At 49.9% G+C, this 11,761-nt stretch overlaps 1 protein-coding gene across 1 annotated transcript; it reads left to right on the top strand.

The window, feature by feature from the left end:
- Positions 1-493: 493 nt before the first annotated feature.
- On the top strand, positions 494-11,718 carry znf608 (zinc finger protein 608). Its single transcript, XM_084690711.1, has 9 exons — positions 494-2,314; positions 4,297-4,549; positions 5,913-6,000; positions 6,255-8,625; positions 9,050-9,455; positions 9,550-9,728; positions 10,074-10,221; positions 10,566-10,625; positions 10,860-11,718. Exons 1-9 carry the CDS (start codon positions 1,688-1,690, stop codon positions 10,877-10,879), a joined length of 4,152 nt encoding a protein of 1,383 aa, XP_084546837.1. The 5' UTR covers positions 494-1,687; the 3' UTR covers positions 10,880-11,718.
- Positions 11,719-11,761: the final 43 nt, after the last annotated feature.

Genomic DNA, 11,761 nt, shown 5'->3' with positions numbered 1-11,761 from the left:
GGGAGGGAGGGAGGGAGGGAGGGAGGGAGGGAGGGAGGGAGGAGGGCTGGTCAGGTGGAGGCAGGGGGGAGGGAGGGAGGGAGGGAGGAGGGCTGGTCAGGTGGAGGCAGGGGGGGGAGGGAGGGAGGGAGGGAGGAGGGCTGGTCAGGTGGAGGCAGGGAGGGAGGGAGGGAGGGAGGGAGGAGGGCTGGTCAGGTGGAGGCAGGGGGGGGAGGGAGGGAGGGAGGGAGGGAGGGAGGGAGGGAGGGAGGGAGGGAGGGAGGGAGGGAGGGAGGGAGGGAGGAGGGCTGGTCAGGTGGAGGCAGGGGGGGGAGGGAGGGAGGGAGGGAGGGAGGGAGGGAGGGAGGGAGGGAGGGAGGGAGGGAGGGAGGGAGGGAGGGAGGGAGGGAGGGAGGGAGGGAGGGAGGGAGGGAGGAGGGCTGGTCAGGTGGAGGCAGGGAGGGAGGAGGGTCTCTCAGGTTGGTAATGTAGTGCTGCTTGGCTGCAGCTCTCCTGGGCCTGGCTTTGCGCCAGTCCTGATCCCCAGTCTGCCCGTGGCCTCTATCTGTTATCAGCTGGTCAGTGATCGACCTGGCCTGCAGGAGAAGCGATCTGATAGGCCGCAGGACTGAGGAAGTGTTTTATCAGGATGACTGGATTGACAAGTGCAACATTTAGTGTGTTGAGAAGCATTTGTCCACTTGTGGTGACAGATTTAGGGCTGGGAATTACGATTTCAAAACGATGCACATTCAGTCATGTATGGAGATTTTTGCTGTGTAATGTTTCTGGGAATTGATTAGACATTTGATCAAAGAACATAAATGTCCATGTGGCATATTAACATTAAATTATGTAAAACAATGACTGTGATGAAATCAATAGTATATAAAGAAGTAGCAATCGTCGTGCATTGTATAGGCCTCAAGTCAGATATGTAGGAGTTATATTCTACTGCCTGGAGAGTCTAAGGAGGAGGAATAATCAGGACCTTGTGTGAATGATGGTACATTAGTAGACAGGGACAGAGAAAGGGAGAGGAAGGGTTGGGTTGTGACAGTGTCATCACTGCAGCGCTAGGGGGAGAGTCATCCATTGGTTTCACATGTTTAAGTCAGCTAGTTTAATCATCAGCACATGGGAGAAATTACATCTCTGCCTCTTAATTATTCCTTAAATTGTATTGTAGCATTGTGTGTAATCTTGCATTGTATTCTGTTATATTGTAATTTACTGTATTGTATTTATTGTCTTGTATTTTATTGTCTTGTATTATATTGCATGGTTTTGTATTGTAATGTTTATATTGTATTGCTTGGTATTGTGTTGCAGTGTGTTGTATTGCATTGTATCATATAATTTGATTTCAATCGTACCAGTAACAGCCAGGCACTAGATATGTTAACTTGCACTCAGGTAAACGCGTCTACTCTAGATATAATATCTAGAACAATTATGACGGTCAAAGAGTCAAAATTATTTTGGTCACGTATGTGACCATGATCGTTTTGTGAGGACAAGGGGTCACTCATCCCCACTTTCCCCGAGATTCAATCTCTGCCAGGCACTTTTAGGCTGTTGAAATGGGTGATAATCCAAAAGGTGTTTAAATACAGTATATGGCAGTGGTCAAACCAAGGATATCGTTTGGCAATTTGACAATTGACTTGAATGCTGATTTGGAACACGATCGACAAAGAAACGGGAGATGAATCGGTTTTTGAAAGGAAAAAATGGACCGATGACGGATTGTGGGGAGCTGTCCGGCTGTCCAAACGCAACCGCTGTATCAGACAGACTGACAGCATTCCCTACCGTTCAAATCCGGGGAAATGTCAATGAGGAGTCAAGGAAATTCTCGTCAAAACGCAACAAAACTTCTAAAGATTCGGAGACGCCGCTCCTCGCGCTGTGTGGCATCGCTGAGATATGCGTAGGTAAAACAACCGAGACTCAAGGACGCCCCGGAGAGGGTTTGGAAATGAATTCAGCACCGGGCCGGGCGGTCAGCAACCTTAACACCAGTGATGTAACCGCTTCATGCGCCAAAGGCAAGGAAGAAAGAAAGGGGAAAAATCTAATCAGGGGCTGGAAAAGAGAGAGGGATGTTGTCAGGACGAGGAAAGAGAAACAGAACGATGGGCAAACGAGCCCCGTCTTCAAATCTATACCCGACCGTTCGTGCCCCGTCGGTAGCAGGGAGAATCCGTGCCATTGTGCAGACGGCGGGATGGGAGACATCTGCGGGTTGGATTGTAGAATAAAGAGCAGCGCTATTGTTGTAAGGAGGAATGACAACACTGGAACACCGGCAAAGAAACCGAGGACTGAAAAGGTAAGCTTTTGTTCCAAGTAGGCGATTTGAAAAGACAATAAACATCATCACCAATTATCCTAATATGGAATAATCTATTCATGTTGGAGGAAACATGATTGCCTGTTGTGATTCGTCTGCAGGATGCTAGAGATTGAATTGAATGCAATGGCCTTATAAAACGTCTTAACATTCCCAGCACTCTAAGCTGTATAAGAATGCAGCAACAGAGAGCCTGCTAGGCCAAAGATTACCCCATTAATATTTGTTTGATAACATGACACAATGAATCAAATGATACAATTGTCTCCTACCCTCAGCACGTACAGTGTAAAATACAGACATAGAGGTTTGGCACACTGCATGGCCAGTCAGCCCCGTACGAAGGAAAGGAGAATCACACCGTCCTTCAATGAGAGAATGAAAGATGACAGAGTTCCCAGGCCTGTGGGGCACAGATCCTCGCCACATCAGACCCATCAAATCAAATGTTTTGATGTCCCCTAATTTTGTTACCCACGGTAATACAATCATGCCACTCCAAAGCCATTGGCTGTGTGCAATATGTCAGAGATGATGTACAGACACGTGTCTGTATTAGCTGTCCATAAGTCACATTTTGTGGGATTATCACACAATACTCACACGTGTAATTCTACAGTGCCATGTGATCATCACCTTTGATATCTTTCTCTTCCTTCTCATGAAACTCATAAGGACATTTTTGCCTTCCTTAGATTCCTTAGATTGCCATAGGTGCATGATGTGGTGTTTATTGCCTAAAACAAGGCACAAACCCCCCACCCATAACATCTACTGTTCACATGGCTCAGGAGATCAGAGGCAATCTAAATTGAACGCAGATCTACAGAGCAATACACCATCTGTGCGTGCTTACACTGCGGTTAATTGTGTGGTTTTTCCAGTACGGCCCTACTTGTCACAAGGAGAAATACAGTATTCAACGCAACACTGAGTGTAAAATATGCCATCAGGAATCCCTGCCTCTCATTCAGCTGGAGCACCAACAGGGGAAGTGGACTGTGTGAACGGCGGCCATTTTTTCTCTCCGCTTCTGGCTATCAGCCCTCCACCATCAAGCTGCATATCATAGTCACACACACACACGCACGCACGTACACTCACACACACACGCGCACGTACACACACACACACACACGCACACGCACATACACTCACACACTACAGTGCCCCTCCAAAGAAGAACCCACTCTGACAATGGAAGCCAGAGTGTCTGTTCCTGAGTGCGATATAAACACACGCTAGTAACACAGCCTTAATGTAGCCCCTCACAGAGGTGTGTGTGTGTCTGTGTTTTATTGACTGGCTGGGTATGAGGAAGGGAGGGAGGACTGGAGGGAGGGGAGGAGAGGAGAGGGGAGGAGAGGAGGAGAAGGGAGGGGAGGGGAGGGGAGGAGAGGGAGGGTGGGAGGAGGAGAGGAGAGGAGAGGGAGGAGAGGAAGGGGAGGAGGGGAAGTGGAGGAGGGAAGGAGAGGGAGGAGGGAGGAGGGGACAGCAAGGCTGTGTGTTCACAGGAGCACACATCAGGCTTTGTTGTTGTCTCACAGCCCGTCCCCACCAGACCCACACAGTCCCCGTTTAGGATTCTTCTCTTCAAGCAGCAGAAGAACTCCTTCGCGTTAAAGAGGCGCATACATTTACATTGTAAATAACAGAACACAAACTGGGTATTCTCGGGGGACTCACATGCCTTGTACTGCATGGGCGCGAGCCTAGCAATAGAAATGACTCAAAATCTCAATGAGAACAGCAGTATAAAATTACATCTCCAAGCACTGAGCAGCATACTATTACTGATTATCGCAGATAGGCTGCCATCATAAACTGAACTTGAATGAAAGACGTAATTTAAGAGTTGAGACGTTGTAGGGGAAATTCAGTCTGAAGCAGATAAGTCAGAGGTGATATTCTTCCTTTTCCCCTCGTCTTCCCCCAACATCTCCCCCTTCCCCTTCTCACAGGTGGATCCAATGTTCACAGTGCCTGCCCCCCCTCCTCCCGGCCCCGTCGCCTCCCCAGGCTCTTTGTCTTCCGCCCCCTTCCCTCCTCCAGTCGTAGCCCCGGGTCCCAGGCAGCTTTTGGTGAGGACCCGGTCCATCGGCACGAGCACCCAGGACTGCAGCGGGTCGGACAGCGACATGGGGGGGGTGGGTCCCTGCCAGCCTGGCACCAGCGTCAACCTGGAGGGCATAGTGTGGCACGAGACTGAGGAAGGTGAGGGGTCCGACCAATCAGCTTGCTGCCTCTCACTCGAGCACCAACACGCAAATGTTTACTGGATCGGCATTCCGTTGTAACACTGTTTACGGCTCCTAAAGAATGCTAGCCTAACATAACATAGGAGTACAGCGTTGGAGAGCAGATGCACATCATATTGTTAGACATATCCCTTCAGATTAACAGCAAATTTATTACAATTAAAATAAAAATGTGTCTTTGGATTTTGTTTTTACAAGATGCTCAATCCACCTCTAGTGTGAAATTGATTTATGACTTTACAAGCTGCCAGTGTTCTCAAGCCCAGTTTTAATTACAGCTCCTTTGCAGAAACCACTTGCACAGGGGAATTAATTTTATGTTGGCTCCTAGTTTTAAATTGGCTTGTGTTTGTGTCCAAAAAGATCCCTTTAGTTTTCGAAAGAGGATCGTCTCTCTGTGTCCAAAGGTGGGTTTAGAGAAGAAGGTTTAAGCTGCACTGTAGGAGAGCTCCGGCGAGAATACCAGTAGTAATTGATTGTTATTTCCATGAAGGACAAATGTATGAAAAGCCCTTGGTGAATCTTTTGGCTCCATTTAGACACGTCAGTGTCTGTGAAATGGAACTATGGTACTATCTTCTTTTGAGGAAATGACTTTAACTGGAGTGCAAGGTTCTTCTTTGAGACAGTTAAAAGGACACCTTGCGTTTGCTCAAATCAGCACTTTCATTTAAAGAACTTTTATCCTTGACCTTTCAAAGGAGGATGAAAAAGCTATCACTTTGTTGCTCACTGTTGCAGGTAGATGTTATTTGGATTGTACAGTGAGTAGTTTGAGATAACCCCTGCTCCAGTAGCGAGGCAGGGCTAGTGAGAAATGCAGAGAGAGAACACATTAACATTCATGTTGATTTGAGACACTGTCGTCTTGGCTTCATGGAGCGCTAACTGTGATAAATGCTTATCAACATGTGATTGCGATGAACGCACATCACCATGTGATTGCCGCACTGGTTAAAGATGGAAACATGGCTGGGTTGATTGTGACTCTCCAGAGAGGGTGACAGAGCTGCACATTCAAAAATAACCATGCTTTTTGAAAGCTTTTCCCCCCAAAGCTTTTTAATATAATAATCCTTCGTTTTTTGCCTTGTTATTAAGAAACATAAACCTTACTTGGAGAGCCACAGCTTCGGCTAGCAGTGTTATTCTAATATTACGCAGATGATGATGTCACTTTGAACATTTAACATTTGACATTTTCATTTAGCAGGTGCTTTTATCCACAGAGACAAGCAATCAGCGTGTGACCTCACATCCTTGTGACCTCTTGTCGTCTTGCTCTGTGACCTCACGTCCTCTTGCTCTGTCACCGACAGGTGTCCTGGTGGTCAATGTGACGTGGAGGAAGAGGACCTATGTGGGCACGCTGCTGGACTGTACCAAGCATGACTGGGCCCCTCCCAGGTAACCATGACGAAACACAGACATGTCACCAACACTGGAGACACAAAGAAGTTAACGAGCCAGTGACGATCACAGTTTGCATATTTTGTTTGGTCTCAGGCATTGTCAAAGGCTCACATGAACACAATGTTATTAAGTACAGGTTTTTTTGCTGTAACTGTGCTGTTATTGATATGTGGTTGATTGTTATTGATATGAGCCACTCTGTACATGTACAGCTGTGTGACTTGTGTGTTCCGTCCCCTGTGTTCCAGGTTCTGCGAGTCTCCGTCAAGCGATCCAGAGACACCAGGGGGGCGTGGCCGAGGTAAACGGATGCGATTGGCTATCCCCGAGCGGCCCTGTGTTGACCCTGCCCTGCCTAAGGTCAGGGGCTTGCCACACAAGAACCGGGGCGGGGGTGTGTCAGGGGGCGGGGCCATCGGCGGGGTCATCCACAGCAAGGGGCGAAGAGGCAGCCTGAACCTCATCAACAACTGCCGGACTCCGCCCTTTTTCTCGGTGGAGGAAGCGAAGATAAGCCCCGCCCCCTTGGCTGTGGGGAAGAGGAAGAACAAGCCTCCAGCTGACCTGGACCTCAGTCTGGTTACCGACGACAACAAAACAGGAAATGGGAAGCGAATCCGTGCCAAGTCCCGCTCCGCTCCGTCTACTCCGCAGGGTAAGTCCGACCCCTCCTTCCTGGACCCAGCATGCACCTCTCCCATCCTGATCGACTGCCCTCACCCCAACTGCACCAAGAGGTACAAGCACATAAACGGCCTGCGCTACCACCAGACCCACGCCCACCTGGAAGTGGAGAGGAAGCCTGAGGGGGAGGCGGAAAGCGAGGAGAAAGACAGACTGTCGGACTGCGAAGAGACTCTCAGTAACATGACCTTTGACCTGTCAGAGACCAACAGTAACAGCAGCAGCAGCAGTTCCTCTAAGAAGCCAGGCCCTCTGTATAAAGTCACCACGGTGGGGCCTCCTAAAAACAGACGACTGGTACTCAGCAGCGATCACAGCTCCGCGCTCACTTCCAAAACTAGGAGGACTTCTCTGGTCAGGGAGGGGCTGATCGACGACCTGAGCAACCTGCCCATCATCTCCAACATGACCGTGGTCCTGGAGAACTGCCTGGTGGCGGAGCGGAGCTCCTCGGTGGAGATGCCCAAGCTGGAGGCCGAGGGTCTGATAGAGAAGAAAGGACTGGGCTGTGACAAGGGGAAGAAGCCCAACGGAAAAGTGGAGAAGTGTTCGTCCAAGTCGAGAACCAACCGCCCCATCGCCCCCGCCCCGGCTCCCCCGAAGCTCATCGCCATCCCCAACACCGCTTACACGCCACCCAACGCCGCAGAGACCACGCCCCCGCAGCAGGTCCCGCCCCTGGCCGCCGTCGGCGCTACAAACGCCAAGCCCCTCCCGCTGAAGCCGATCAAGCCGAAACTGGGCGTGGCTGTGGAGCCGGTGCTGGTGAAGGCCGCTACCCTGGTCCCCTGCAGAGATTCTAGGAAGAAGGAGAAGCGCAGACTGAAGGACAAACACAGCAGGGACCTCGCCAGAACACCCAACGGGGACAACAGCCTCCCAGTCAAGATGGAGGACGTCGGGAACAAGGGGGCGGGGAAGGAGCCTTCCGGAAGCCTGCTGAAGGAGCACCTGAGCAAACAGGAAGTGGTAAACGGGCTGACGGGGTCCCAGGAGAGCCGCATGGCAAGCATCAGGGCGGAGGCGGACAAGGTGTACACCTTCACGGACAACGCGCCCAGCCCGTCCATTGGCTGCTCGTCCAGGCTGGAGTCCGGGAGCCTGGTGGGCGGGGACGGCTCCGCCTCCAAGACCAACAGCCCCGCCTACTCTGACATCTCCGACGCCGGGGACGACGGGGGGTCGGACTGTCGCTCCAAAGCCGGCTCCTCGTCCTCGTCCTCCTCTTCCTCCTCCGAGTCAAACACCAACAACGTCAACAGCAGCACCAGCAAGACTCCGCCCACCGGCTCCGCTCCTCCCGGGCCGGGCAAGGATCCGCAGTCTCCTTATTACCATGGCTACGACCCCTACTACCTTCAAGGTTACCTGCAGACGGGCCAACCGGCCAGCTCTGCCTTCCACAAGAGCTCCGGCCCCCACGACGGGAAGAACAGGAAGGAGGAGGTGAAGGAAGGCAGCGAGGAGAGAGACGGCCAAGAGTTCCCGGACGTCAAGAAGACAGAGGGAGGGAGCTCCGGCTCGCAGTCCCAGCTCCAGCTAGCTATGAGCCAGACCCAGACAGCCTTGGCCCAGTCCCTGTACTACGGCCAGTACGCCAGGGGCCTGTACATGGACCAGAAGCTCTTGCTGGCCTCCAGGGGCTGCGATCAGCAAGGCGGCAAACAGAGGGGCGGCCAGGCCAGCAGGGAGGCCGAGGAGGGGAAACACATGTCTGTCTCCACTAGTATGTTGGCCAAGGGGTCAGAGTCGGTCAAGGCCTGCTGCTCCAAGCCTGGCATGTCCTATGTGGAGATGGGCGAGCGAACACACTCCCAGTGTGGCAGGCCAGTGGAGCACCAGAACCAGGCCAGAGACTCTAATGAGATGAAATCGGCATCGGCCATGAGTCAAAACAATCAGACAGAGCTGGACTCAAATGTGTCATTTTCCAATGTAAGTTTTTCACTCTGTCTCTAGCGTGGTGTTGGTGTATCAGGCTGCTGTTGGGAAGCATGTGTCGGCAGAATGTGGGAGGCGGTGAGTGTGGGAGGGGTTTTAATGCTGAAATGTTGTTATATTTGACACACGAGCATGTGCATATTGATTTTAAAGTTGCGAGGGAGATGAAATGAAGGTCTGTCATTTTTACATAATTGTGCTGTTTTTGGAATTATCAAAAACCTACTGAAAATAGGGAGAGAGCATTTTAAATACATGGTTTATTCTGTGTAACGGGGTTGAAATGAATGTTCATGAGATTTCAGTCAGTGTCATGCACTGTGGCTTCACTTGTGGTAAAGCTAATTGGTCCGTCGAGGATCAATTAAAGACCCAAAGTGAAACCAACCACTTCCTCTTCCTCATGGGTCTCCTGTAGCTATCTGATGGGCCAGCCTGGTCCCGACCCAGCCAGACCCAACAGGACCAGGACATCCAGCAAATCCCTCAGGATCTGGACCCTGCAGCAGCTGACCTATCAAAAGACTGGGATTCGCCCTCTCAGCTGCCCGTCAGTAAGATGGGAGGGGACCTTAGAAAGGCCAAGACCCATGACCCGCCCACCTCAGACTCAGAGGACTGTGATAGGCTTGACGAGCAGGAACAGGAGCCAATGGGTGTGCTGTGTGAGGACTCCCAGAGTGCCCGAGTGGCAGTGTCCCCGCCCACAGTGCCCCAACAGCCCTATGGGCAGTACCAGTCCTCCTACCAGTACCTCCACCTGCCAGACAGCAGCCCCTCCTCCTACAGGGGGGTGTCGCCCACACTGGTGCACAACTACCCAGGTAAGAGTCAACGGGATGAGGAGGACTGAGTGGGAAAGATTCCCTGGGTGTGTTCCTAGCCAGGGTGTGATGACCTGTGTCGTGTCCTTGCCAGGATTCCACTACCCCCTGTATGGTAAGACAGCAGGCACGCCGGGCAGGGAGACCACAGGCAGGGAGGAGTCGGAGGTGACACAGAGCAGCCGCGGTGTGGGCAGCAAGCAGGCAGGGGAGGCTGTAGCTCTGGAGATGCTGCAGCACCAGAGTCTGCAGTACCACGGAAAGTCCCCCGCGGTGAGTGGTCGTCAGGAAGGCAGAACCTGGAAGAAGAACTCAAAGGTAGAATGTGGAAGTAGAACCTGAAGGTAGAACTTGGAAGTCAAACCTTGGCTGGAAGTAGAAAAGTTGTAAAAGCTGAACATGATAGATGACATTTTTGGAAATTATATTTTTTCAGTAGCAGTAGTGTTACAAGAAAACCAAAATACTTATATTTGTAGTCAGTTACGGAGGAGAAGAATGTATATAATGTACAGTATGTGAGATGAGGTCTGAAACTGCTGCAATCAACACTATACACGACTATAAAAAAAACTGGCAGACAAACATTTAAGTGAGAATCCTGTGTTTCCGCCCCAGCCTGGAGAGAGAGGTTCACCTGAGGGAGAGAGAGACACGGAGCGGGAGAGAAACCATGTCCCGTATGCCCGACACCTACACACACACCACCACACACACCTCGGCATGAGTTACCCTCTCATGTCTGGACAGTACGACCTCTACCAAGGTAAACATCCTTACATTTCTCCATGCTCTTTCCCTGTCATCCATACCAGGTACATCTCCAGATTTATACACCAGTGCTTGTGTGAAGGCCTAAGTGATTTAAATGGAGATAAAAGTACTCGTTCATTTAATGACTGGTTGCATGGAGTGCAGCGCGCAGACTGAGGGCACAAATGATAAGCTATTTCTGAAAACTCACTAATTGATAGAAGTGGTTCATTCGGCCCAGAGTGTTAATTATCCATCACAGCTAGACCAATCAGTCTGTTGCTACACAAGCATCTCCTAGCGTTCATCCAATGGCTATGGTCGATCAGTAGATCTTCCGTTGTCTCTCCTCTGAAGGATTGAGTTCCAGATCTCTGGTCCCAAGCCACACGGTGGGAGGACATCCATCTTCCTCCGGTAGGCCACTGTGTGTTCCTCTTCACATAACCATAATCCTAACATAGGAGAGGTTAGTGATTGAAAGTATACTCACCAGTGACGTAGTGGTTTATGGAAAAGTGGTTACGTTTATTGGGGTGGTTTTTAGACAACTGGAAGGTAAGATGGAGGTATGCTGTGTGTATTTGGAAAAGATTCAGTGGGTTGACTAAACTATTCATCCAAATCTTATGTGTTTTTCCCCTTCTGCAGAGAACGAGGGGAAGAAGTGAACCATGTGACATGCTCACATGAAGACTAGAAGATTTTACAGACATCGATTCCATGGTGTTTATCATTGCCTCTGTGGGAGGCAGAAAGCCAGTTTCATTTCTTATTAATAAAAAGGCTTTTATACGAGTCCCTGGCAATGGTTGTGTAACGTTGGTGGAGATACATCCGTACGACTGTCAGTCAAAGATGGAGGCCGTTTGGATGCCTGTCTGAGAACTCCAGTCGGTAAAACCTTTGAGTCATCGAACCTGCCAGGATTGGCCATCTTTATAATGCACATGTATCGTAGTGAGTAATCTTATTATTGAATGTACTGACAATTGCAATATCCCAATGCTTTTTTTTGTCCCATTGGGAAACTGCAGTAGAAAACGAACGTACCAGAGTCTATCAAAGTGATCCTTCTTGTAGTACTTGACTGTAACCACATGTTGATTGTATCGTCTTTCTGTGGGAGTTAATCTTCACATTTTGCCAGTGCCATATAGAGTTGTTGTGTATATATTCTGTATAGCTGCCTAGCAGAGTGCGACATGCTTATCTGTACATTTGTTTGTTTATTCCCATGCATCGTATGGTGATTTTATACCACTGCATCTCTTGCATAGTTTAAGTGGTTGTTATATTACTTGAATATGTTGTGCTACAAACTCTGTTTACAAGTATTGACATCTTGAGAGAAACTCTCGTCTGAGGCTGCCTGATCTGATCAGTTCACTCCCCTACTAGTATAAATACCTTGAAATCAGTTACACATGAAAACTGCTGTTGCTTTTTTATACTGTATATGCCTTAATTCATATGTCTGGCAATCAAAATTAAAGGATGTTTATATATATTGGGTTTTGGATTGATTTGTTTACACTGCTGTTCACCTTTCC

The sequence above is a fragment of the Hypomesus nipponensis genome, chromosome 24 (genome assembly GCF_054491055.1).
Source record: "Hypomesus nipponensis isolate SF chromosome 24, ASM5449105v1, whole genome shotgun sequence".
Classification (NCBI taxonomy): Eukaryota; Metazoa; Chordata; class Actinopteri; order Osmeriformes; family Osmeridae; genus Hypomesus; species Hypomesus nipponensis.
Note: the sequence above shows the minus strand (reverse complement) of the source record. Positions and strands in the feature narration are given on the sequence as shown.